This window comes from Gambusia affinis, linkage group LG03 (genome assembly GCF_019740435.1).
Source record: "Gambusia affinis linkage group LG03, SWU_Gaff_1.0, whole genome shotgun sequence".
NCBI lineage: Eukaryota > Metazoa > Chordata > Actinopteri > Cyprinodontiformes > Poeciliidae > Gambusia > Gambusia affinis.
In genome coordinates, this window is record NC_057870.1 from 24143473 (window position 1) to 24171313 (window position 27841).

At 37.9% G+C, this 27841-nt stretch overlaps 1 protein-coding gene across 1 annotated transcript; it reads left to right on the plus strand.

Annotated features, from left to right (window-relative positions):
• The first annotated feature begins 845 nt into the window (after positions 1 to 845).
• cspg4ba (chondroitin sulfate proteoglycan 4ba) lies at positions 846 to 26757 on the plus strand. Its single transcript, XM_044111938.1, has 10 exons — positions 846 to 1123; positions 5213 to 5376; positions 6841 to 10416; positions 10762 to 11235; positions 11944 to 12120; positions 17335 to 17533; positions 17955 to 18086; positions 20345 to 20517; positions 21253 to 21436; positions 22210 to 26757. The coding sequence occupies exons 1-10, from the start codon at positions 1036 to 1038 to the stop codon at positions 24264 to 24266; spliced, it is 7224 nt and encodes a 2407-aa protein (XP_043967873.1). The 5' UTR covers positions 846 to 1035; the 3' UTR covers positions 24267 to 26757.
• Positions 26758 to 27841: the final 1084 nt, after the last annotated feature.

The following is a 27841-nucleotide window of genomic DNA, read 5'->3' on the forward strand; positions in this document are numbered from 1 at the left end:
AGTCAATTTAATAGTTTGGAGGCATTTCAAGATGTGTGGACTACAGATGAGTCAATGTTTCTTGAGTCATCGCAAATGGATGTGTCAAGGACATGGGCTGTATGTATCACGTTCATACTGTCATGGCACTTCTGGATCACATGTAATATAAGTATCTTACCTGGGCTACAGAGGAGAAAATGGACTGGACTCTTCTGCAGCTATCCAAAGATTTATTTTCGGGTGAAAGCAGATTTTGCATTTCATTTGGAAATCAATCTTGCAGAGTCTGGAGGAAGAGTCAAGAGGCACAAAATCCAAGTTACTTGAGGTCCATTGTAAATTTTTCAGCTGTCAACCAGAAAATTTTAGAACATTTCATATTTCCTTCCACTAACAAGCTTAATAAAGATGCTAATTTCATTTTCCAGCAGGACTTGGCTTCTTAGGCTCATAAAACTACCAATATCTGGTTTAATGACTATGGTATAACATCCTTGCATTTAATGGTTTGACCTAAACATAATGGGGAATCTATCCTGTATTGTCAAGAGGAAAATGAGATGAAGATCATTATTTTTTTTTTCATTTCTTGTAAATAGTCTGTTTTTATGACCAAATTTACATAAACATTTTGTAAATTTTTGACCAACTATTTAGTTGCACTAAATCTCTTTCATTTCTTTCATTTCAAACGGAGCTATTTTTAATTATAACTGTATCATTCTTATTTTTCAGTTTTTATGAATAAATTTTTGATCTAAGTATGACTGCGCAAGCTCCTATTTACCTTTATCCCGCTATAACTCCAGAATTTCTTTTCTATACTATTCAGCTTTTATTTTGAAATTTCACGCCTATGGTTCGCGCACGAGGCGGAGTTCTGAGAGGGTCCGCTTCTGCAGAGCTGCGAAAGGGACATACAACCCATTCGCTCCATTTAAGTGTTTTGTTGGCTATCTGGACGGAACGGAACCTCGAAGGAGTGAACAACATTCGGTAAAAATGTGAATACAAATTCGACTGAAAATAACTGTGTCCAAAGAGACAGTAAACATGGACTCTAATGGGAACAACACCAAGAAGAAGTTGTGGTTCTGCGGTCTCCTTTGGTGGTCGCTCCTGCTCGAACTGTCGTCTGGAGGTAAAGACTTTCCTACTTTTTGACTTTTCTGTCAATTAAAACAAGGACTAAATTAAGATAAGACACTTGGTGTTACATTTAGGGTCAATATGTAAAAATGTATGTATGCGCTAAAAAAGTGAAGTTTTACGTGTTTGTTTTTGTTTGTTTTTTACTTTAATTGTAAATGCATTACATAAAACTGGCTGTTTAAACTGTAACTTAAGCTTAAAAACAACCAAACATCCTTCAAAACAAAAATGATAATGACTTTTTTTAAAAGCACAACAAATATAAGCGTGGCTCAGGTTTATCATTGCAAAAAATGATTACATGATTTTTGTTGCTATTGTGTTGTGTCACTGCAAAGGTTCACTGGACTTAAATTGTTGACCTCAGTGTTACCCAACAGGATTAAGTGAAATATGTATGGCGACATGTTGGTGGGGGGTAAGGCTGCAGAGTCATTAGTCCCTTTCCAGCATCAGCACAAACTCCACTTTCTTTCTTAATTTGGACATTATGAGGGCTAATAACTGCAGTTTTCCTCCCCTGTAAAAAAGCATAATTGGGGATTTTTGCATGCATGGATACCCATTGTGCAGAAATAGACTTTCAAATGTAAACAGTCAAAGGATTTCCTAGTTTTTGCACTGAGACATCTAAGGGAGAGAGATGTCTTTGTTTCACAATTGAGCATTATTAAATCCACATAGGCATCTCTTAGCTATTCTCCTTTATTTGAGCCTGACATGTGTCATCTAAATTCAGCTTTCATCCAGGCACTGCCCTCAAGGGATCATCACAAATTATTTCACTTTGTCATTCACCGAAAATGGCCACAATGGAGACATTTCCCTTCATGTCATTGTCTTTCTGATTCTGTTTTGTCTTTGCACCATGTACCAAGCCTTTGGTCAAAAGATCTGCATCTCAGGGTTTTGACAGTGCATCGACTTCAGATACAATTCAGTCATGTTGCATCTCCGGTCTGCTGAATAAACGGAATGCACAGGCAGTGACAAGCACTGGTCTACCCCTCAAATTAACTACAGGCCTGTGTTCTCTAAAAAGGTCACAGGCTTTGTTGTTAAGGTGGATGTTTGGGAAGTGTTTCAAAAAATGTCACTGCTGCAAAGAAACTTACCCCTGTTGACATGTAGATAACAGGATGGTGCTCCAAACAACCTCCTGTTTATTCTTTTGAAGGGACTTATTAAGGTTGGTGGGTTTTTTGTCTAATCTGCTGTACTCTTTCATTTACATACCTGCCAAAAATAGACATGTTGCAACACTTCAGTCATTTCAAAAAGTCAAAATTATGGGAAGGAATATGGAGGAAAGAGCTTCTGTCATCACCAAATATTTTTGTTTTTGCAAATGCAGTTTTAATGGCGACTCCAGAAGACACAATTAAGTATGCATTTCCGACTCTTTGAATTTAGAGCAAGACATTTTGTTGCCTTCTTCTTGACTAGTTTAATCTTTATTCTGTACATAAAGCCACTCTTATGAAGGAAAATTAAGTACAAATAAAAAAGGACAGGCACCCACAGCGGTGGTTACGCTTTACTCATTATTTATTTATTTTTTTAATGCCTGCAAGCCTGATATTTGCACATACTTCCAGCTACATTAACCCATCTAGATGAGATCATACCTAAAAAGAACAAAAAAAAAAAAAAGAAAACGGTCTGCTCTTAAGTTATTGTCCTTGTTTGGATCAGTGGTATGGGATACTGCCTTGCAGCAAGAAGATGTAGTATGAAGTGAGTGAACCAGCTGGTCAGCTGAGGTCTTTCTCTGTGAAGTGGTGTATGAAACTTTTCTCCAACTGTCTGTCTCCCACCCGTCAAGTTCAGTGGTTTTTAGCTGATTTTCTTTATTCTAAATTGTTCTTTGTGCATGTTTGTTTAACCTTTAACAAGTTAGTACCTGCTTCTCTTTTAATGCTCACATTTTAATGCTCACTTATATGCTAATTGTTTTTAACCACACCAATAAATATTAAACCCTCTATGTATTTCTGAAGTATTTTTGAATAAATCAATATTATCTTGAAGTTTTCTGGTTAATACAAAATGCATCCTTCCAAACTATCTATGAAGAGGAATAGAAAAGATTTATCTTTCCTAGCACATTTATTTATTGTTAACTTGATTTTTGTACATAGACTTAACCAAAAGTATGCAGTAATGTACACCAGCTTAATTTATTAGTAGCTTTTACGTGCTTAATTTGCAGAATATTGGACCCTATAGCCATTCTTCTCTTTTTAGATCAGCAGTAAACACAGCATTTTCTACATGTCAACACTTGTAGAAAACACTTGAGACAATTCGAATGTAGAGATGTTCCTGCAGACCTTCAAAGAGAGTGAGATGTATTTGAGATAACAGGAAGGATAAGTATAACAGGAAGGTTGGTCTGCTTTATCCTTTATCAGATTTCAACATCGGAAATTTTAACAAGATAAATGAATCAATCAGTTTATTTATACCAATATTTGGAATTGAATTTGGAAAAGTTGGCTATCTTTTGGGAATATCAGAGAAAGGTAAGTATCTGTATCCTCTAGGGCAGTGTTTCCCAACCCTGTTCCTGAAGGCACACTCATGGGTGATTAAGAGGCTTTTGCTGAACTGCAATCATCTCAATCGGGTGTTAGAGCACAGAAATATCTAAAACATGCAGGGTGGTTTGTGTCCTTGAAGACCAGGGTTTAGAAACACTGCCCTAGGGAATACATGCTGGAAAACCAAGCAAGCTATGCCAATATGCTCATGCTGGTTTAAAATGTCTGCTTTGTTACATTGAAAAATAGTGAAATATATTTGATTATTTGTGGAAAAGCATCATCAGCACTTTGATTTGCTTGTAATCTCAGTTTGTGCAACAAATTCACGATTTTGAAATATAACTGGCTTAAATGTCAGTTGCTTTGACTTGCAGATGTTGAGATTGTATAGATCAGATTAGATTTTTATAGATATATATTATTTCTGCTTATTTTGTTTCTCTTTCCTATCATGTTGTGTTGAGTCCTGTAATTGACATACCTTTATTTACTCCTTTCCATTACACATTCAACTGTGCTATGAGATTGAGTTTAGAAACACTGCATGTACCCACACTTAAGTTTGTCCAGCCCAGTGATTCTCTAACCCATTATAGACTCACCCCCTGGCTTGTAAACTGAAAATGAATAAAAATGTGAAATGGGCGCTTTTCTCCACAGAGGCAGAGATGTTTGTTGACCTTTCAATATGTGTGGTACTCCGCAGCTTGTTAAAAACTGGTGGTGCCTGGGCATGGAGGCACATGAGAATGCTTCAGAGCATGTTTGTGCAGATTACAGAACGAGGAAAATGGCAGGGAAGTGAGGTAGAAGAAACAGCTGGGTCCGTCTGCCACACCATTTCTAGAACAAGAGGCCGCAGACAATGTGGGGACGTCAGAGCCTTTTATGTTCCGGTTGATGGTTCCTGTCAGTGCAACGCGGGCCTGAACATGTCTGACTCTCTCCAAGTCACTTCCACTTCCAGTGTCTCTCCCTTTGTTTCCCGCTGTTATGGCATTAAATTCAAATACCTTAAATATAGCATATGTTGTCCTTACAGCACCAGAGAGCTCATGATATTACTTGATTACAACTTCCTACTGGAGCTACAAATAAAACTGTAGTTCAGCCTGGAACTGTGTTTCTGACAAAGGTGCTTATTAATTTAAAGTTAAACCTCAAACCAGTATTTTGATGCATGTTAATCATAATGGTTGTGCTCCTATGTTTTCTAAGGAAAAACTTAGAAAACTCCCCCATAAAAACAGTTTTTAAATCAGGAAAGCTGTAATATCTGAACAGCCTATGTTGTAACTCTCAGTGAATGTGTCTGAATTGTATTTACAGACTCTGCTTTACTTATGAAGTACTTACCAACAATTATAATTAGCCTGGTTTTATATCTAAAAGTCAGAGTGTGGGCTATAATAAGCCCACACGGTTGGACTAGACTCTACCTTTCTTATATATTTATTGCAATTTCTTCTCACTTTTTCTATAATTGTGTATTTATTTACTTTAAAAAAATCCACCAAATGTGTTTCTTGCAGCTTCCTTCTTTGGGGATGGCTTCATTCATCTTAAGGCAACAGAATCGTCCGACCATAACATTCTTCGTGTTCGTTTCCGAACCTCCAGCACAAACGGCCTGATGTTTCTCGCTGCTGGCCAGGCCAACTACTTCCTGCTAGAGCTCCATGCTGGTCGCCTGCAGGTTGGTACAACTGTGGCTGCAGTATATCAGCATGTGTGTGCATGCACGCCTTTACATTCTGAAAATACATTTCTTTGGGTTTTGCTATAATCAGCAGATCCAAACATTGGCTACTATCAATTGTAAGTCTCTCTTGTAGAAAAACAAAATTCTTTTGCTTTTTGCTCCATCATCACAGTGTCTGCACCACTTTATTTGATCCTTAGCATCTTTATCTTTGGAATCTGTTTAAAGTGTAGTAAGGAAAGAAAGTCCGTCTATTTGACTGCATGGCCCTTGAAACATAATGTGTATATGGAAGAAATTACAACTGTGATATTACTTGATTACTTCAACCTGTCCAGAAGCTGCAGGTGAAATTTAGCAATTTTTGCTAAAACCTGGTGCCATGCATCTCTGCTTTTAAAAGGTTAATGAAATGTTCTACATTTTCTCTGTAAACAAACAATATCAACAGTATTGCACATATTGCAATTGCAGTCCCAATTGTGACTTGATGTAGTTAGACTTACTTTAGTAAACAAAACAAAAAAACCTCTGGGATTTACCTGACAGTTTTGTGCATTTGACTAAAATATCCTTGAGACTAAGCTCATATTAGTTACATTTTAACTGTTGTGAAAGAATCACACTGACAAATGTGTTGAATTTTTACACTTCCCTGAGCACAAAGGGTAAACTATGCTTCATGGGCAATAAAGTGGTAGTGTTCACCATTTTTCAAGCTTGGGGTCTCACTGTGTGAGTCAGACATGAGTTGCTCCCTGGAAGCTCGTACATGTTTAGCTCCCCAGCAAGCCTTGACAAGCATGTCATCTAAATGCAGCATTATTCGGAGACAGTGTTGTGATGCTCTGTGGTCGTAGCCCAGGGCAAATGGATAATGGTGCTCTTCCTGCTCTCAAACCCAGACAGAGTTCACTGTTTTGACAACAGGTGACATCATCAGCAGTCTGAATCCTGCATTTCTTATCCCAGGTGTCACTGTATCTACAGCTTATCTTTTCTCAAACTCTTGCAATGTATGATATTATTCTTTATATAAGGATGAGTGTTTTGATATGATAAAATTTAAGAATATAGATGTCATCTTGCATTTTGTAAAGTAAATTCATTTATATCAAATACTAAAGCATCATCTGTTACATATAGATTTGCAGTGCCTTTATTTCACTGAAATTCTAATTACAATCTACAATGTATATTAGTGTGACTTGATTTAGAACATTGTAATTGGAAGAAAAAGATGCATTAATCTTTAACTTTGTTTTTTTAAAACACGTCTGTCTTTGCTGCTATTACAGTTGTAACCCATTTCGCCCTGAAATCGTTTGTCCATTCTTCTACTCAGTTGAAGCTTAGGCAGATTAGCGAAAACGCTCTGTGTACATTAACTTCAATTCTTGCTCCATGTTTTCAATAGTAGATTAATCATATTATTTAAACATTTTTTGTTTCTTTTAGGTGAGATTGGATCTTGGCTCAGGGGAGCAGGTTTTAGAGTCAGAGCGAGGGGTCCAGCTCAACGATTTGGCCTGGCACTCAGTGGAAGTCCACCATATGCAGCTAAATGTCACACTGACTGTCGACAAAAACTCCCATACAAGTGTAAAGATGCCTGGCTCTCATCATCATCTCCACATTAAAGATGGTCTTTATGTTGGAGGCTCAGGAGGTTTGGACAAAATCTACCTTTCAAGAAACTTAATCGGCTTCCGAGGCTGCTTGGATGAGGTAGTGTTCAATCAACATGACTTGGTGTCATCACTGAGGCCATACATTGGATACAAAAACATTTATGAAGTCTCTTTAGGCTGCAGTCCCCAGTTCTTTGCTACTGAGGAAGAGCCTATTAGTTTTTTCAGTTCCAGAGCCTATTTATCCCTTCCAACTTGGAATCATCATCATCATCAGGCTGCATTTGAGTGTGTTGTGCACACCTCCGCCAATGAGGGTGTAATTCTCTACAGTTCAGCCAGGGATGGAGGCTTTGTGGCTCTGGAGATACAGGAAGGTTTTCCAGTTGCTGTTGTAGGGAAAAATGGAGTCAAAACCGAACTACGTTCTCAAACATCCATCAATGACAGAAAATGGCATTCTCTCAAGTTGCATTTTAGTTCCAGAAACCTTGAGCTAACCGTGGACAAAGAAATGGTGAAGAGTAGCATTAGTTCTCACTCAAAGAGGCTTCATCTTAAAGGTTTTCTTTATGTTGGAGGTATTGATGATGGTACCAGGTTAGAGGTCAGAAAGGTAGGTCTTGCCTCTGTATCAGGAAAGCGTGTCAGAGGAGGTTCCTTCAAAGGATGTTTAAGGAACATTGAAATAAACAGAGTAAAGATGGGTCTCTCTAATGCAGTAGTCACCAAAGATATTTCAGTAGGTTGTGAACCAGAAAAACCACCAGAGGAATCAACCCATGTTAGTCCTACAAGTATACCAAGATCAGTGTTATATTTTGTAACTCCAACGTCATCTCTTCAGATGTCCACCCTTGCAGTTGGTTTGGACAAAAGGTACGGCTCAGATTTTGTGCATTTCAAAAATCTTGTGGTCCAGGAAGGTGGTCGAGCCTCTCTTGATGCCAAACATATCAAGGTATTCCTGGATTTCAAGGCACTTGGCATTCGGCAATCTCAAATTATGTTTAGAATTGAAGAGCAGCCAGTTAGAGGTCAAATAAGACTTGATGTTGATGATGAGCAAGAGGAGAACACCTTTGGCATGTTGGATCTTTGGCATGGAAGAGTGATGTATGTCCATGGAGGTTCTGAGGAGCCAGATGACTTCATCATGTTCTCAATATATTGTAGTAGCAGAAAACCGGTTCCCGATTATCTGAAAAGCAGCAAATTATATCGCTACAATATAACTGTGACACCAACTAATGATGCACCCGAATTAAGCCTCCCTGAAGGAAATCTCTTTGTCTTATTGGAAAGATCTAAGAAACATCTCACCACAGAGGTTTTGAAAGTAACAGACATAGACAGCAATTACACAGACCTTGTATTTTCAGTACTAGGAAATCTGAATGTTGATGCAGGCTATTTGGAACTAGAGGGCAACCCAGGCAAGGCAGAGACTTCATTTTCATATGTTGACTTAGATGAAATGAGGGTGAATTACGTCCACATGGGTGTGAGAAACTCAAGAATAGCTCTGAGAGTTAGTGATGGAGACAAGGTCAGCAACACTGTGATTTTAAGGATCATGGCCATAGCGCTGGAATATGAGATTGCCAACAACACTGGTCTTGAGCTCACTCAAGGAGAAACTGCTATTATTAGTTCAAAGCAGTTAGCCGTGCAAACAAATGCAATGAAACAAACTGTAGACATTCGCTATGATATCATTGAGCCACCACAGTTTGGAGAACTCCAGAGACTTCACTCAAGCGGTGAATGGAGGCACACGGAGTCGTTCTCGCAAAGACTTCTTGAGAAAGAGCGCCTTAGGTACGTTAGCACCTTTCAAGACATCCAGACCTCAAATATCAGTGATTACTTTAAATGCAAGGTTAATGTGGCTGCAAGAGCAAACACTGAAATACTTTTCCCAATTACTGTTAAGTGGGTGAGGTATCATTTGGAAAGGAATGCCATGATAAATATGGATAAAGTTAGAAAAGTGACTCTAAGCTCAGAGTGCCTTGTGGCAAGAGCTGATGGTGTCACCCTCTCAAATGAAGAACTTTATTTTCGGGTCCTCACTATACCAAAGAAAGGAAAACTCCTGCTTGACTCCACAGTCTTGATGAAGAACTCAACCTTTAGCCAAAGAGATCTATCAGATGAAAGAGTCCATTATGAGCTGGTTGACAGACCTTACGAGGACACAACGGACAGATTCAAATTTCAGCTGATCTCCAAACATGCTCAGTCTGAAAATTATGATTTTCAGTTTTCAATCAAAGCCGATATCAACACAGTGTTCCTGAAAAATGAAGGCCTCTCGCTTCAGGAGGGAGAGAGTAAACTCATCACCAAAGATGAGCTCTTTGCAGAGACTTTAAGCACAAGGGACATGTTCTACACTGTCATAAGAAGTCCTAAACATGGAAGGCTGGCACGCATTAGTCAGTCAAATTCCAATGCCAGCTATGATAACATCTTGACCTTCAGTAATCAGGATATAATGCAGGAGCGATTGATGTACATCCACGATGATAGTGAAACTACACAAGATGATTTTGCTTTTATAGCCTCTACTAACCAAGGGTTCAAATCTTCCATTTCGGATAACGAAGTAGGCTCCAAAGAAGGAACATTCAACATCACGGTTCAGCTAGTGAATGATGAGAAACCGATTCGAATCATTGATAAAGTTTTCTATGTTGTAAGAAATGGACAGAAGCTACTCACTACAGAGGATTTGCTTTATTACGATAATGACTCTGATTTTGATGACGGCCAGCTGATCTACACCCGACGTGGAATCCCAATGGGAGACCTTGTGCTGGTCAATGACACAACTCATCGGCTGTTTCAGTTTGCACAGAAGGATTTGGAGGAGAAGCGGGTGTTGTTCATTCACAAAGGTGCTAGCACTGGCAGGTTTGTTCTCTTTGTATCAGATGGAAAAAATTTTGTGTCAGGTCTCTTAGATGTTAGTGCTCATGACCCTTTCCTGAAGGCTAACAACAACACAGGTCTGTTGGTTCAGAAAGGACAATCGGTAACGTTTACCACCAACAATTTCAGCATCGCATCAAATATGGATATCCGTGATGACCGGGAGGTCATTATTAAGTTGGAGGAGCCTCCGAGATATGGCAGTATTTATCGTAATAAGACAAAGGTTGAGTCATTCACTCAGTCTGACCTAAAGGATGGGTTAATCTCCTACAGCCATGATGACAGCAAACACCTGGCAGACCATTTCAACTTGACTGTGAAAGCTAAAGTTCTGCAAATTACAGAGAGAGTTAATGTGAAGGTTTATCTTGAAAGTCATCAGAGGCCACCCATCATACAACATCAGGAGACTTTACTGGTGGAAGAGGGAAAACCAGTGAAGATTGATGAGACTAAACTGGAGGTATGTGGTACGACAACACTCTTTTCTGTCAGAGATTGAGTTTATCATATCTTTTAATAATTGTTGGTGGTTTCATGTATTTAAAAGTAATGAGAAACATTTTAGTGTTATCTAAGTGCAAATACATTTGTCAAATTTTGTCCACCCATCCATTACTTTGTCTTTAGCCTATTCTTCTCACCCTACCTGAAAATGGGGATTTTAATAGCAGTGTAAGAATAAACATTGAACCCCAAAGGTTTTTGCAGTAACATCAAGTATCATTAAGATTTCAAAGAGAACTAAATCTTAGTTGGCAATGTGACATTTTAAATCTAACCAGGGAATGTTTTTGGATTGGGACAGGTGACACATGAAGACAACCTGCCATCTGAGATTGTGTTTGCAGTCAAAGTAGCTCCATCTCATGGCTTTCTCCGGCGCTTTTTTGAAGTGGATGAGCGCTACATCGGAACCAAACAGTCACCTGTGAAGATGTTTACCCAGGATGACATTAACAAAGGGAACATCCAGTATGTTCAGGTGGAGCCAAACAAGGTAAACGACACCTTTGTCCTGGATGCCACCAATGGAATCACCGATGTCAGCAACATCAGGATAACTGTTGACATCATCCCACTGCTCATTCCTCTACACGTCACCAATTTCACCATTAATGAGGGTTCCTCAAAAGCCCTGACAGAGGATGTACTTAAAGTCACCAATAGACACTTTTCTGGATTGAACTTCTTTTATAATTTGACAAAGCCCCCTCTCCACGGTCACATTGAGCACTCTCGACATCCTGGTGTGCCTATAACAACTTTCACCAGGAGACAGGTGAGAAAGGTTACAATGGTGAAAAAAATGTTTTATACCTCTTGAGCATTTTCACATTTTATGTCTCTGCAATAACCGATTTTAATGCATTTCAGAAATAACTTTGATTCTTCGTTTAAAGTTTTATTTTTTTAAATTTTTTGAGAGATCTTTTTGCTAACACTTCACAGTTATGCACTACTTTGTGTTCTTCAGTCACATAAAATCCCATTGAAATGCATTGAAGTCTGTGGATACAAAGAGACAAAATGTGAAAAGGCTAAGGAGTATCAGTAATTTTACGCAAGGCAAAAAATTGGCTAGCAGAAATATTTTCAAAGCTGCTATTTCTTCAAAGTAATTAGACTTCTAGTTATTATTACAGTAATTACTTTCATACCTTGAACTGTGGAGTTCTTATCTTAAATGCTTGCATATTTTCAGTCCTGGAAACCTAGCAGTCTTACTTAATTAATTGCTTCAGTGAAGAAAGCTGTTGCCCTGGCTTGACATGACCTCCTGCACTAGCTGGAATTTATTCACTTTAATCATTTAAAGTAATAATTATGTGCAAAATAAGTTTCTGAAATGCCTTTTTTTCTTTTTTTAAAAACTTTTTTTCAGTGTGTGAACTCTTGCCTCCATATATATATGTTAGTCTTTATATTCTGTTTTAAATGACCAGTACTTTGCATTTTCCTGCATGATTTCTATGACTTTTTTCCACAGGTGGAACATGAATTTATTTACTATGTCCATGACAGCAGCGAAACCTTAGTTGATAATTTTACGGTGGAAGCCAATGACACGGGCTTGAGAAAGCACAGTGCCGCCCAGACGGTTTTCATCGAGCTTACAGCTGTTAATGATGAGTCTCCTGTCATTACCACCAACAGGGTCCTCAGGGTGAGTCTGTAGCTCTATATTTAAACTCTGCACACTTTTTTTCTGCCAGTCGATCTGGCACCACTGTCAAAAGATTTTCATGGGGTCGTTTACTGTAGTTGCCATGCTTGGGTTGTGGAGGAGTGGGGGAAGTGTACTATGTTTGCTATCTGGGATCCCACTGTTCTGCAAGCACAGAGCTGATAATGCCACGCATAAAGAACTCTTACAAGGTTACAGTAGTAGTTTTGTTTTATGTTTTTTTGTTTATTTTATTTCATAGTGATTGGGACCTGATTTTTATATGACAATTTAACACTAATAGATATTGTGTTAATGCTAATATAGGTCACTTTTCAACATATCATGTTTGCATTAGATGTTTGGTGAAAATCAAGCTTTTTAGACAGAAATAATATATCAGTGGCCACAAGGTGGCTGTCTGCTACTGTCTAGCAAGAAACTGTCTGTGCAACAGGAATATGTACCTTACATGCATAATATATATCTACTTGATGCTGTCTATAGCTATTCATGATTGAGTCTCAATTTTAGTTGAAAGGGCTTTGCCTTGTAATAAAATAAGACTGATAAGATCTATCTGTAATTTGATAAACTTATGGTATCTTCTTTATTTTCTGCTGGTACGGATTGTAAAGATAAAGATAATTAAAACTGTCTCTCAACAACGACACATCAAAGCTGTAAAGGTTTGGCAGTTTAGACTCACTCAGTTTCAACAAAAATGAATCCAAAAGTCAAGTATAGTCACGTCCTTTGTGTTTATTATGATCTCCTCTGAAGATGTAGCCTGATGAACATCAAACATCCTGCTGTAATTAAGAAGCAATCTTGACCCCAGGAGACTTTTCATACAAACTGATCTCATGTGTCGTTTTTCTTTTAATCTTGTGAGTCATCCTGATGCTGTTTATCAGTCCTGCTGTGACTTCCTGCTAAAGGTGGGATTACCGGAGGTGTAGTTGCTCCCCTCCAGAGCAACACTCACTCATATGTGAGAAACGCTTTCTCATGTGGGGGGCTGTTCTGCTGTAGGGCTGGTGTGGCAAGTCTGATAGGTAGTTGTACACGTCCTCACTGAAGAAGTCCCTCAAGCTGATTATCTGCATATTAAACCAAGTTTAAGAACACCATTGGTAGCACTGTTGGTAATATCTGACAGTATGTTTAGAATGTAGTTTATCCCAAAATATCAGCATAAAAAGTAAGTACAGACTATGGTAATAGCATTCAGTGCCAAACCCCCCCCCCCAAAAAAAATCAAGACCTATATGTCAGAGAATTCATGATTCAGAACACACTAAAAATGAGATGTTTGACCATAATGCACAGTGTCACTTTTGGTAATATAGGCGAAAACGGTATAAACACACCAAATCAGCTATCAAGCCTGGTGGTGGAGGGATGATGATTTGGGCTATTTTGCAGTCACAACACACCTGGATGTTTTCTTCACCAAAAATTTCTCGATATAGATAAGTATACATAAATATATTGCAGTCTGTATGCAATTTAGTGCCTTAAAATTGAGCTGAAACTGTTTGGGAATGCCAGAGATTAAATAATTTCTCAAATATATGTGAAAGAAGCAAGGCAACACTCCAGGTACGTTTTTGATGAGGGAATAATATTATAACCGGATGTAAAGATCATAAAGGTAAATTAAACATAATATTGCCCCTTTAAAAGACAGAAATCCAAGGAAAAACAATTACAACCACTTGATTTTGATACCTTCTGATTGCATCTCCCTATCTGCTGTATCAATTGTTTGGGGCATTTTGTATTTATCACCAATCACACTTCATCTGTTGTTGAAGTTTCTCACTTTAACCACCTATCATAGATCAGGCACATCCACAAGCTTTCAGTAAACTTGCTGTTTGCTAGGTGTGAACAATGTGACGATTGACAGATCAGATTTTTAACATACAATGTCACACATTGTGACTTGCAAAAGTATTGCACCGTGAACTTTTTCAAATTCACGGTGCACAGGAGCTCCTTTATTGACTAGCTTGCTGATGAAATGAGCAAGCTAGTCAATAAAGGACTAGCTTGCTACAGACAGTGTGGCTTTCTTTTCTTTTTTTTCTTTTTTTGCTGTTTATAATTTTTTTCTGATTGCTTAAAATGAAATTCTGTTAACAGTAATGAATAATTGAATATGTTTTCAGATTTTTCTTAATTACATTATTCTGGCACCATTATGGCAATTCTTACATATTTTAACCATTGCAGTTTCTTCATTTCAAAGTTTAAATCCCTCCTATGCCATTTTCCTTTAAACATACAAGCTGATACCCTGGCTCCTGTGAAAATGACATATTGACTTAGTTACAAAAATTTTTTCCGGCCTACATGCTGTTTATATCACCCTGTTGCATTAATTGAGAAAATGACAACCTGTCCAAGCAACAGTAGCTCCTCTGGCTTGAGGTCTACAGGCTTATCCTTCACTGTCAAGGACCTGCATGCTTCAGTAGTTTTGTGTTCTGTGTGTCAGTTACTTCCTCTGTTACTTTGTGGTAGCCCAAGGCTCTTTGGTGTGCATGGAAGCAGGAATTTACCTCAGCTTGTCAGCACTCTGAAGTGTTCTGAAAAGTGTTTACAGTCTGTACAGCTATTTTTAGTCTGGGGTGTCCTTGATTTAGGCAGCATTAAAGTGTTTTTATCATTTTTTTTTTATTATTTTTTTTTTGCCTTAGGCCGGTGTTGCTCCAATTTCTATTTTGTCTAAGTTCGAAATTATTTGTATAGTAATTAAACTGCAGTACATGCTGTACTTGCAAGTGTATTCATGTCCTTTGAACCTTTTCAAATTTTATCTTACTTTGATGCCAAATGTCAATGTACTTGTTGGGATTTCATGAAACTGAACAAAAGAAAGCAGTGTCTAATGATGAATTGGAAGTAAAAGGATATTGGAGGAGGTGCAGAGATTCACTTTATGGAAGAATAGTAAGAAGTAAGACATGGTTGGAAAAAGATAGATCCAATGGGGCACAGCAAACATGATTTTGTCAAATAAAACCAAATTTTGACTTATTCTCCAAAATGTCAAATGCCGTGTATGATCATACCATCCCCATGCTGAAAGCACTTTGAACTGCCTTGTTGCTGAAATGCACTATACACAGAAATTTGACTTGAAAGAAAGTGCTGGCAGCATTATGCTGGGTGCTTTTTTTTTTTTTTAAGCAGGGAAAGAAAAGTAGGTCAGAGTTGATAGGAAGATGGATGGAGTTAAACACAGAATATTACTTAAATATGTGTGTTTATAGGCTCTCTTCATAAAAAAGCTGTTTTTCAAGAAAAATGGGAAATTATTTAAGTTTCTCAATGACTAAAGCTGCAGGAGACATGTCCAGATTTCTTCCAGCAGTAGTAACAGAAAAATGCTATTCTGTAAAATATTGACCAAGATAGTTATTAGTAAAAGATTTCAAAAGGTTTTTTTATGATTTTCTCCCACTTCAGAAATCTGGTTTCGTGATGATCTTTCCAATAAGATCAGAGCTGAAAGGCAATGAATAGTTTTGTCATGCAGGATAACTTGCAGGGATCACAAGTCTAAAGAAAGAAGGAAAAAACTCTTGAAACATCTTTGAATCCAAACTCACTTTGTCATTTACTGCCTTACAAAATAAAAGCAACCAGGTAGTGTTTCTAAAATTAGTAGGGCTTACATTTCATCTGTATCATTTATTTGTGCAGAACTACGAGACATGATCTTTCTTTGCCATAAATTAATTGAAGTTGCATTTCCTATGAGCGACCTGTTCAGGGTGAGCTAGTACGTTTACCCTACTTCTAGAGGTAGGTGTCAGCCACATCAAACCCTATGAGATTATTTATAGATGCTGATGGTCTTCATCATTTGCAGGAAGCTCACACTGGAATAAGGTTAAACAGTCAACCCACCCCTGACTTGAACTCAAACTTAATGGTGTTTGTGCTCGAGTTTCAGTCAGAACTCCACTAAAAGTGGATCAGCTGAACAATGCCGGTGGTCTAGAAACAAATGATCCCACCTGTTCTAGTCCTTCTCTTACTCCTGTCAATGAGTAAGAGAGTATCACACACCAAAAACAAAACGTGAGTGGCATGCTCTTTGTCACACAGCAATATTAGTTGCACCTGATCTGACCCGATCTTTCAAGCTGGAGATGGATGCCAGCACAGTTGGAGCTGGTGCAGTGTTAATACAGAAAGATTTGCAGGATTTAGATCATCCTGTTTCCTATTTCTCCCGCAAGTTTAACAAACATCAACTAAACTATTCCACCATTGAAAAAGAAACCTTGGCTCTGTTGTTGGCTTTTCAGCACTTCCATGTTTACCTGGGTTCCAGTAATTTGCTGATTGATGTATTCACTGTCTGATCATAATCCACTAGTATTTCTTTCACGCAATCACAACCACAATCAACGCTTTATGTGGTGGGCATTACTATTGCAAGAATACCGTCTGAATATCCGACATAATAAAGGACAGAAAATGTTCCCGCAGGTGGCCTTTCCAGGATGTGAGTATGCTTCTTTTGTTTTGTGTGATACTCAGGATTTACAAAACTTGGTTTTGTAATTTAAGGGGGGAGTGTTACGGCCCCTGGCCTGTTGAGGCTGTGTAGGCTCCTTTTTGTTATGCAGGTTCAGTTGTGAGGGCACACCTTCCTGATTGGCTGCCTGGAGGCTGCAGGAGAGCTGCTACTCCATTGGACCAGCAGAGTTTGCAAGCCAATCAGACGTTGATGCTCCCTATAAAAGGCTCCTGAAATTATTCTTCCAGTGAGGCAGCTAGTAGGAGGAGGTTTTGTTTAGCTGTCTCCCATCTTTGGTGTTTACAACTGCTTTGGACAGTTTGAACTATTTTGTTCTTGCTTGTTCTGCTAAGTAGTTCTTGAATTTGTTAGCCCTTTTGTTTTAATTGGGTTAAGTTGTATTGTGTTTTGGTTTTGTGAAACCATCTTTTGTAATAAAAGACCTTTACATTCCACTTATTTTCTCTAGACGCATCTTTATGGTACCGCCCCTGAAGGCCTTAGGGGCATAACAATGGGTGAATTTCCAATTAGCTAATTTCATTTCAGCTTCATCCCCTCTTAAGAACCGAATACAGTTGTAAATAATAGTAGTTATAGCATATAGGGCATAATGAGTCGCATGAAATGAAACTTTCCAAGTAATATGACACTGTTGTTTATCTCTCCAGGTGTGGGTGTCATCAATTACAGAAATCAGACCAGAGGATCTTAGAGCCGAGGATCTTGATACACCAGCAGATGAGCTACAATTCATGGTCACCCCACCCAGCAATGGACACCTGGCCCTTAAAAGCAACCCCATGAAGGCAGTGTTGAACTTCACACAGGCCCACATAGACCAGGGACAGCTGCTGTTTGTCCACAAAGGTAAAGCAATTTAATAGACAGAGAAAAACTTCTTTAATTTTGTTTTGTCTTCCATCTGCACAGTATTTCTCACTGTGGAAGTTGTTAGTCAGTCCAAAAACTAATTTCTGAGTTATTTATTCTGTTCCTTTTACCTCCACTAGAGGGTGCTCTTGGAAGGTCTGATTTGGTTTTCACTCATGTCATCTCAGGGGCAGCTCATCTAAATCATCAGCAGTTTTTGTCATGTTCATACTCATTCCTGTTTTGATATAACTTCTTATGTTGTGCTTACTTGTAAATGCAGAGAAAGTTGAAACGTGCACTGTACATCACACTCATACAATAATGTTTTAAGGGTTTTGTTTGGGGATTTAAAAAGATATTCTTGTCTTTTCTTGACAGTTTTTGACTTTAATTAATGTTTTGATGTCTTTTCTAGGAGCCATGTCTGGGGGATTTAACTTCCAAGTCAATGATGGTGTGAATTTTACTCCCAGGCAGATCTTCAGCATCACCGCCAAAGCTTTAGTTGTGAATTTGGAGAAAAACCGCCCACTCAAGGTGTTTCCTGGTAAGCATAGCCCCTAACTACAGCAAAACCAGCAAATTGCCTTTTCTGCTTCTCCTGTACAATGACCTCACTGATAATAAAAAATTTATTTTCATAAAGTGAGTGAGCAGCTATTACATTGCTGCAATGATTTAAAGCATCATTTAATTAACAAGACTCTTATTATTAAAGCACTCATGGAAATATTTTATTGATACCATGATTACTTAGATTAAAGAGAAAGGTGTTGCAAAATTAATCTTTATGGCATGACAAAACTGTTTTAGGCTTATGCAGTTATACAGATGGTGTATTTGTCAGCAGAAATATTCTAAATTCAAAACTTTAATTTTAATTCAATCCACTACAATTATTTCCCAGTTATAATACAATCAAATTAAGTTTATAATCCAAATTAATCAACAATTTTTAAAGGACACCCAGCTGTTTGCAGTGATTTGACCTTCCAAACAGTGGAAGTTTGCTTGTCCCTCATACTAAAAAATCATGTGGTGACAGTACAAACAGATAATTTCCTCTCAACAGGAAGAAACCTCAGACATAACCAGACTCGTTATGAGTTGTATAATCAGATTCATTTACATATTGTCCAAATCCACTAAAATGTGCGCTGTGCCTCAACAAGTAAGGCAAAACAAATTATTTTTGTCATTTACAATTGAAACATATGTGTAGATTTGAAACTTTTGATCTCTAGTTAACTTTTCCTTTAAATTATGACACCGTTGTGTGTTCAGCCTGCCTGCTGCTGTGCTTTTCAGATTTCTTTTGGTTTAATAATTCAGTGCTTTTCCAAGAGCAGGGTCATTAAATCATTAAATGGGTGTAGTCTGTGTCTGGAAACACTTTTCATAGTTTTCCATAGGTTTTCACGACTTCATTGTGAATTAGAAATAACTGATATTGTTGTGTGGATGCAGCAAACAGCCAGCTGGCACGCTCTACTGAGCCTCTCAGCCACAGGGTGAGTGGGTACTTAAAAAACTGTGCCACTGTCTGTTCCAGGCAGCCATGTTGGTGCTTTGTGCCAAGCAGGACAGACGGGGGAAGCTAGGATGGCAGCATTGGCTGACAATTAGGGTTTTTTTTTTTTTTTTAAAGGGAAGAGTGGCGACGTAAAGCCCCTTTCACACTGCGGTGGGAAAATGAATGTTTTTCTCACAAACATTTAGACTGTCTGGGGGATTTCTGTCAAGCTTGAGAGAGGAAACACTGCTTTCTAATCAACTCCATGTGTCTCTTTAAATGAGTTCACTAAAAAGGTCATGCAAAAATCATGTTTAATATGAGTAAGATAAAAATTGTGAAATATAGTCGGGACAAAAGAGGGATTTTTATTTTAGTATGAAACCATTTCTCTCCCTCTTCCTCCAAGGTAGACATTTCCCTTGGGAGATGAAAATGGTGGGAGTGCAGCTACAAGTGAGGAATGAATTTCCTCTATATTTCCCTGCCTTCCATTATTTATCAGGAGTCATTTTTTTCAAAGCCCCTAAAATATTCTGAGTTGCCACAGGAATCTGCACTGCAAAAAAACAAAGTCTTACTAGATATCTATGTCTAGTTTCTAGTGTAAATATCTTTGTACATTTGACATAAGACAAATGTTACTTATAAGTGACCTATTCAGCAAGATATAGGAGCTTGTTTTACGTCATTAATTCCTTAATATTAATCAAAAGAAGACGTGATTGACTGGCAGACTATTTTAATTATAACAAGACATCTTTCCCATGTCATAAGTGAAATAATGTACTAATGCAACAAGTACTTTTTCATCAATATTAAAAAGTTATTGATTTAAAACAAGTAAGTTAGTTTTGTGTTATTTCATGTATATGAAGATATTTGCACCAGTAACTAGACCCAAAATGCTTGGTAAGAGTTTGTATTTTTGCAGTGTATACAATTTATTTTGGAATAAAACTCCTTGATTATTCCCGGCTGTTTTTTGTTAATGTCTATGTTTTTTTTGTTTGTTTTTTTTTTTTCCTCAAGTGGCGTATTTGTGTCTGTGGGGAGCTTTTAATGTGTTGTTGGGAGTTTATGCAAAACCCCACTCTTTCGTTGGACATGGTGTTGTAAAATGTCTCTGGTGTCTGCGTGGCAGCTTTAATTTAACACATCAAAAGGCGGTCGTCATTCTATCCCAGGCTTTGTTTTTAAGAGTTTAAAATGTTGTGCTGCACAAAGGAAGAATAACACAAGACGTAACTGCCTTGAATGGTTCAACCCTACCTATTACAAATTCTCTCCAGGATCTTCCAGCCCAATCACCAATGATGATTTACAGGCTGTGACCAATGACATTGGAAGCACCTCTAACCGCACCATTATGTTCAATGTCATTCGCCATCCTAAACTGGGACGCTTGGTGAAGAGGCAGCTTGATAACTCTACAGTGGAGATCTCAACGTTTACACAAGATATGGTAAGTGCACAAGGTCACATTAAAAACTGTCTTATTTTAGAACATGTGCGTCACTGAAATGGAAATCAAGGGTGTGTGTGTGTGTGTGAGAGATTTTTTTATTATGCTTCCTCCATTTATGTGGAAGGCTATGCCAGATTTCCACTGTTCTGCATGAATAATGCATGTCCTCCATCCATGTTGAAGATACTGACTCTCCATTTTTTGCTGAATGAGCCATGGTAAATCATGCTTTTATTTATTATGGATTTTGATCTGACCTAATTAAAGTCAAGGTGATTGTACTGTTTTCACTGCAGAACAAAGAATATTTAAATTATTAATTATATCTGAACCATTAGATTTTAATCTGTGGAAAAACTGCTGAGCAATTCAATCCCATAAACTCAATTTATACAGGTGCATCTCACTGAACCGGAACATGGAAAAATGATGATTTATTTTATTGATTCAAGTTATAAAGTAAAAGTTCACTTTATCATTAATTTAAGTTTTGAAAAAAAAATACAACTATTATGTCATACCACTAATTTTATACATCAGCAAGGATACGCCACTGAAGGTCACAGCCAAAGAAGCCATTAATATCTAAGCTTGTGGAAAGTTAAGTGGAAGGAAACAGTGATACTATGAGATTACCTTGTATGTTTGAATCAGTCAAACTTTTATTACTCTGACTGAAAGCTTTTCCACTTTGTGGACCACTGTAGTAACTGAAATCTTGATGTATTGCAGGTGAACAGAAAGGAAGTCATCTACATTCAAACGCCCATTGAGTCGGTGGGCTGGGAAGCTATGGATTCAATAACGTTTTCTGTATCATCACCGCCTGCCTCTTTAGATGGTCAGACTTTCAAAATAGACATCTCCTATGAAAATACGGGAACTGAACACAATACAGTACTCCTCAAAAATACAGGTATGAACCATATTTTCAGTTCAATAGCTGCTGTATTTGCTTGCACCTCATTAGGTCTGCATTTTGCTTAATGGCTTTTTATATGTCAATAGTTTTGCGTGCTGAACTTTCACATTTCATTTGGACTCCATCTCCTTTATTGAAAGTAATCTTCTGTCCAGTCCTCAACCATGATAGCAGTGGTAAAATAAGTATCAAACCTAAAACACAGATGGACCTAAAACACAGTATGTAGCAGATAAACATAACAGTTTTCCCTGTCACAGCCACATTACAAACCTAAAGATGTGTCTATTTGTGTTTGTTCCATATCTACGTAACGGACCAAAACAAAGTTGTGCACTATTATAAAATGGAAGGAGAAGGACACATGGTTTTCAAACTTCTTTATAAATAAAAATCAGAAAAATATGTTGGGTATTTGCATTTTGCCTGAAGTCAATTTTTTATATGTTAAAAAAAAAAAAAAGAAAACAATGTATCCTAGCTTAGTTTGCCAAGGTTGGGATGAAAAAGGAAGCTACCTCCTTGCAGATGTAGGGAGTAGTCTGGCAGCAGCATTTTAATAAAGCTGTAAAGCATTTATTGAAGTCAATGAAAGAAAACAAAAACATTTCTCTAAAAGCAGTCATGTTCAGTACTGAAAGGTATGACAAAGCAGCATGTTTGTGAAAGATTGCAAAAAAGACATAGAGAAGGGAAGAATGGAAACTGCATAATACTATACATGCAAATATTTCATCCAGATTTACTTTATGTTTATTTTGTGGTAGGTGCTGAGGTGGCAGAAGGGGAGAGTGTTGTCATAGATGAATTCAAGCTGGATGCTTCCAACCTGATGTCAAAGCTGTCCACGCCGCAGCGGAGCTCCTATGAGGTCTGGTTTCAGGTGACCGACCTTCCCCAGCATGGTGTTATCATGGTAGGTGAGAGAAATCTCACCAAAGAAAAACCAAACTTCTCCCAGTTCATCGTCACCAAATACGGCATCATTTACAGCCATGACAACTCTGAGACGACTCGTGATTTTTTTGTGTTCAGTGCTTGGCTGAACCCAAAAGGCAGAACTGCCCAACGACCTCAGGATGAGAAGGATGTTGTTATTGAGCGTTTTAACATCACAGTCAAGCCTGTGAATGATAAACCACCTGTGCTAAAAACTAAAACTCCAGGTCTAAAAGTGGTACAGGGAGACAAGGTAGCTATCGGGCCTGAGGATCTCAGAGTTGAAGACTTGGATGATCCTCCAGAGGATATTACGTTCTCTGTTATTAGCAAACCAAGCAACGGTTACATAGCTCTGCAAGGAGGCTTGAATGAGTCAGTAGATGCCTTCACTCAAGCTCAAATCAACAGCAGAAGTGTGTATTTTATCCATGATGGAAGCTCTGCCTCAGGTGTGTTTTACTTCAGTGTTACAGACGGACATCACAAACCGGTATATAAACTTTTTAACATAGATGTGTCCGAGATTACCGTCACTCTACTCAATTACACTGGACTGTCACTGCAACAAGGGAGGACTGTAGTACCTCTGACCCAGGACAACCTTGCAGCAGAGACAAATGGCAAAAGCGCCACCATTTGCTACATGATTACAAAACCTCCCACCTTTGGCAAAATTCTGAAAGAAAACCAGGAAGTTAAACATTTTACACAAGAAGATCTTCGGACTGGAAGCTTGGCCTATCACATGATCTCGCTGTCCTCTACAGAGGACAGCTTTGAGTTTACTGTCTTCACTTCTGAGGCAAATCTTACCGGTCAAGTCCTTAATGTGACAGTCAGACCTCTAATCCATGTTGGCCAAGGATTGAAAATTCCCAATGGGATCCCTGTCAGGCTCAACACTAGCTTTTTTAATGCCTCTGAACTGGCTGCTGTAAGCGACAATGATCCTGTCTTTGACATTTTGTGCCATCCAAAGTATGGAAAGGTGCTTCAGACAAGTTCTAAAAGGTCCAAGAAGTTTGTCCCAGCTGCATCCTTCACATTTCAGGAAGTGGTGCAGCAGAAAGTTGCATTGGAGCTGAATGCCAACATGACTGGAGTAGAGGAGCTGAATGATTCTCTTGTTTTTGTGCTGAAAGCTGATAATGTACAACCTGCTAAAGGGGAATTCCACTTTACAGTAGTCCCATATGACCCAGCGGTTTTTCCAACCACAAAAAGCCCAGTCCCGACCACGTCACCCAGTCCTCAGACACCAATCAAGATTTCTAGGAATGGAACTGTCTCCCCAGTCCCATCTACAGTTCTCCATTCCACCCACCAACCGAGCAAAAATCAGCAAAAATTCAGGGGTCGTAACCGCTGGGGGAACTCGAACGGAACTAGCTTTTTCAGCACAACACTTGGGAAGCCGCCTCGAACGGAGGAGTTTCCCTTTAGGAACACACCGGTCCGTGTGGAGTCCTACCCTCAGAAAACCTCCAACCCACTCCTCATCATCCTGCCACTTCTGGCCCTCCTGCTGCTCATAATCATCTTTGTAGTTGTGGTCGTCTATTTTCGACACCACAGACAAACGAAGCAGAACACCTCTTCACCTCAGGAGAATCCTCCCACTGTTTCACCCAGCAGTGAATCCCACAACAACCTAACCCAGAGGAGCACCACAGTTCCCACGGTTACTGTCACTCCTCTAAGTCCCTCCTACCCTTCCAGCCCTGTGCTTAGTAGGTTTTTGCCACCAAACCAGGCTTCACCTTATGACACAACTCATTCAAATGTACTCATCAGTTCTTGGAGTAACGGTTCTCTAGAACCAACTTCCCAAATTATTCACACCGTCACCCCAACTTTGCAGAAGAATCAGTACTGGGTATGAAGACAGTGATTGATACAAGGTAGTGAATGAGTGGTACAATTGATCACTTACTGTTGCATTACTTGCTGTAGATTTCTGGAGCTGTTTTGACCCATTGTGTGCTTTGTTCCATTAAATGGAGAACTGTATGTTACTATCAGTTTAACTCTCATGAGCTCCCTTTCTGGAAGGCTGCAGCTGCTGAAAGAAGAAAGAAACAGCTATTATAAGGTGTTTCGTTTTTTGTTTAACAGGTCCTTTATATTTAGAAAGCTGCTAATGTTCTAAATGTAAAGTTTTCCCAAATTAATAAGTCACCAGCAATCTTTAGGCAAGACATCAGTAAGACTTGTCTATATACGTTAGTGCCAAGTTTTTGCTGTGCAAACACTACTGAAGTGAGCAGCTGGCTTTAGAAGGAAATTAGATATTCCCATTTTATTGGTGGATGCTAAATCATGACCTCAAAGATTACCCTTTGCCCAGGAATGCTTGTGCATGGAAGTGGCAAATTTTGGGGAAATAATCCTGTAGGTGCAGCACATTTGACACTTATTGGCACTTTGGTTTTAGAAGTGCATAAGTAGCATAATCTGATACTATAACATTTAGACCAATACACAATTTTATTAAAACACATTTTAAAAGTCAGGGGGAGGATCTTGCATCAGGAAAAGCTTGTGTTCAGTAGTCATCAGTGGGACAATTACTGGTATGCCAAACAGTAATTGCCCCACGTTGTGATAACTATTTTCAGATTTGTTCCTCTTTAAATTTAATTAAAACTTCCTATTAAACTTGCTTCCCTGTTATAAAAATATGACATGACAGAGGCTTATCTCATTCAGAAACTGGCTGTTAGGCATGTTAAGGAACCAAGTATGTCTTACCACCGCAGACATTAGGGAAGTGAATAAGAGATCTCGAAAGCTCACTGAAAGTGGCAACTGTGTGCTCCGATCAAGTAACACTTAAAACTGATCTTTCTTCACATCTGGCATAAAACTCCGGATTATATGTGGGAAGCACCTCATCTCTATGAGTCCTGGTGCAAAACCTGTGATGCTGTGGCGCTTTTTCCCCCCCCTTTGGTCTAAAAATCAGCATTGCAACATGAACTCTTGAGTACATATTTTTTTTAAAAAGGCTGTGCCCTCAAGAATAAAACCGAAAATAGATCATTTTCGAGTGTTTAAGCTGGAACCAGTTTATTCAAAACATGAAAATATTGACACAGGACAAGTTCAAACTTAACCCTCCTGGGATGATTTGAAAAGAATCCAGATCGTTCTCGATGTGCTCCAACCTTTATTAAGTTATTTTGTGCACTTAGTGAAAGAGGGTTTGTTTAAAATAATACCACCAACATTATAGTTGATTTTGTAAAAAAAAAAACAAACCAAAAAAAAAATTTTATTGAAGTGAGATTAAATTAATTAAAATAAGAGTTTAACTTTTCTTACTTTCACAGTGTAGGATCAATAAAGAAGAGTTTATTATAACCACATTTACTCATTTTTACCAAAGGTGCCAATAAGTGAGGACAATGCTGTACATTGAATGAAACGGATTTCAGTGTTTTTCTTCTGTTTAGTTGCTCACTGAAAACCTACATGTACCTTTTCTTCCTGTTGGGAAGAAATGAGACATTTATGGATTTAAATATTTGAGAGGGAGATTAGCATGATAACAACTTGATACTGTGAATTACTGAAGCTGGCGTAAAATGTATGGTCAAAATATTTAAATCGATTGTTTAGATTTATATAATTTCTATGCATTATACAAGTAAATAAAAGTATAGTTTATTTTGTTATCTCAGGAATTTTTTTAACACATGGTGTGCGCTACATTTATCAAACACAGCATGTAGTCAGTAATCATTGAAGCCTACATAACATAATTGGCAGGTTTTTGGAAGTATTCTATAACTTAAGTATGCCCATTAATGTGGTTTTACACTGTTTTTACATCTATTTCTAAAGCATTTAGGCACTGACCATATCCTGCAGATTTAACCTCACAGCACTGTATTCCTATTTAAAAATAAATATCAATAAATAAATAATCAAAGTATGATCCACAACTGGTAAATAATCTTTACATGTGGGGTTTTATATTTCTGTAGTACAAAAGGATGTTTTATTTAAAAATGAACAAAACTACTGAAACGTCTTGGCTAGAGAAAGCGGAAAGAAGCATTTGATGACAGAAAGGAGCTCTTGTTTCATCTTATTTTATCAAAGTCAGGATAAATTCTGTCAAGTCATGAACGTTCTTTTCTGTGGATGAACTCTGACCTCTGTAAACTAGCGGTTCTGCTGTGATCTGCTCTAAGGTGAATTGTGAATTTTTGGGGAGAAGAAACCACTGCAAGTATATTAGTTGTGAAATAATTTTGTACTGAAAAGAATCACTTGTGTCCCAGTCTAATCTAAGTGTTAAAATTTAATTTGTAACAGGAGTGTTGTATTTATTTATACTGTATTTTTAATAAACCACTTTAAAAATCTTCTCAGTCTCGACTGTTTTACAAATCTCATTCAATCATTTAAATTTTTTTAACCTGTAGAAGATTTAGTATTTCCTCACTGAATCCTTTTTTTTTCTTCCTCATAGACATTTTGTGGCTCTCACTGTAATTGAAACTGTCCTGCTGCCACAGCAATAAAAGACCCATTACTGTAGGGGACCAATTAAACAAAATAAATAAATAAAAGGAAAAAAGGTTATAATCATCAGTTCTCCCAGTTTCCTGCAATTAGCACAACTTTGGTTTTCGCACAACCAAAAGTCACTAAACCTGCAGCACTTAGTTGTGATCGACCCTGAGATCCGTGTTTCCACCCCACCAGCAAATACTGGAGACTTCACATGTGTAAACTAGAACTGACTGAGCTGTGTTGTTTGGGTGTTTTAGTCTTTCACATTTACAATTACTTTTTTTTTTTCATTAATTTTATCCATACCCATAACAATCCATGCATTTCAGACAGTTTGGCTTCATCCACATAAATAGCCTGAACCTGCTGCGTTTCTCATTTCTTACTTGTTTCCCAAAAAAAGCTTGTCTGGTTTTTAAAAATTGTGATAGTTGCACTTCTTTTTAGGACATGTCCGAGTTTATTCTGTTGGTGGTAATCTGTGTCTTCTCCATGACTCCGTGGAACTCATTACACAAAATCCTATATTTTGTCCTTTAAACAATAAACATTTTTTTTTTCTTTTATAACAGAAGGAAATATTTCAGAGCTATATCCTTTAATAGGAACTGGAACTCATAAAAGAGAAACCAAATTTAAATTGAATTAAACTGCTTTTTATTTATATTTTTGACTTTAATAATTTTGTACAAACAACAAATTGTATGTGGTATAAACCAGGTTCTGCAAATTAAACCCCAATCACTGGTAGTTTTTCTTTTAATGTATAAAACACCTTTTTTTGTACTCGTGAATCATTTCTTGATTTTTTTCATTTTAGTGAAGAAACATCAAACATCTACTTTATTTTTTTGTTTTAATTATGTGACACAGCCAGACTTGCTGAATTTTTCCAAATTAAAGCAGTGATCTTACCTCAATCTCACAACTGGC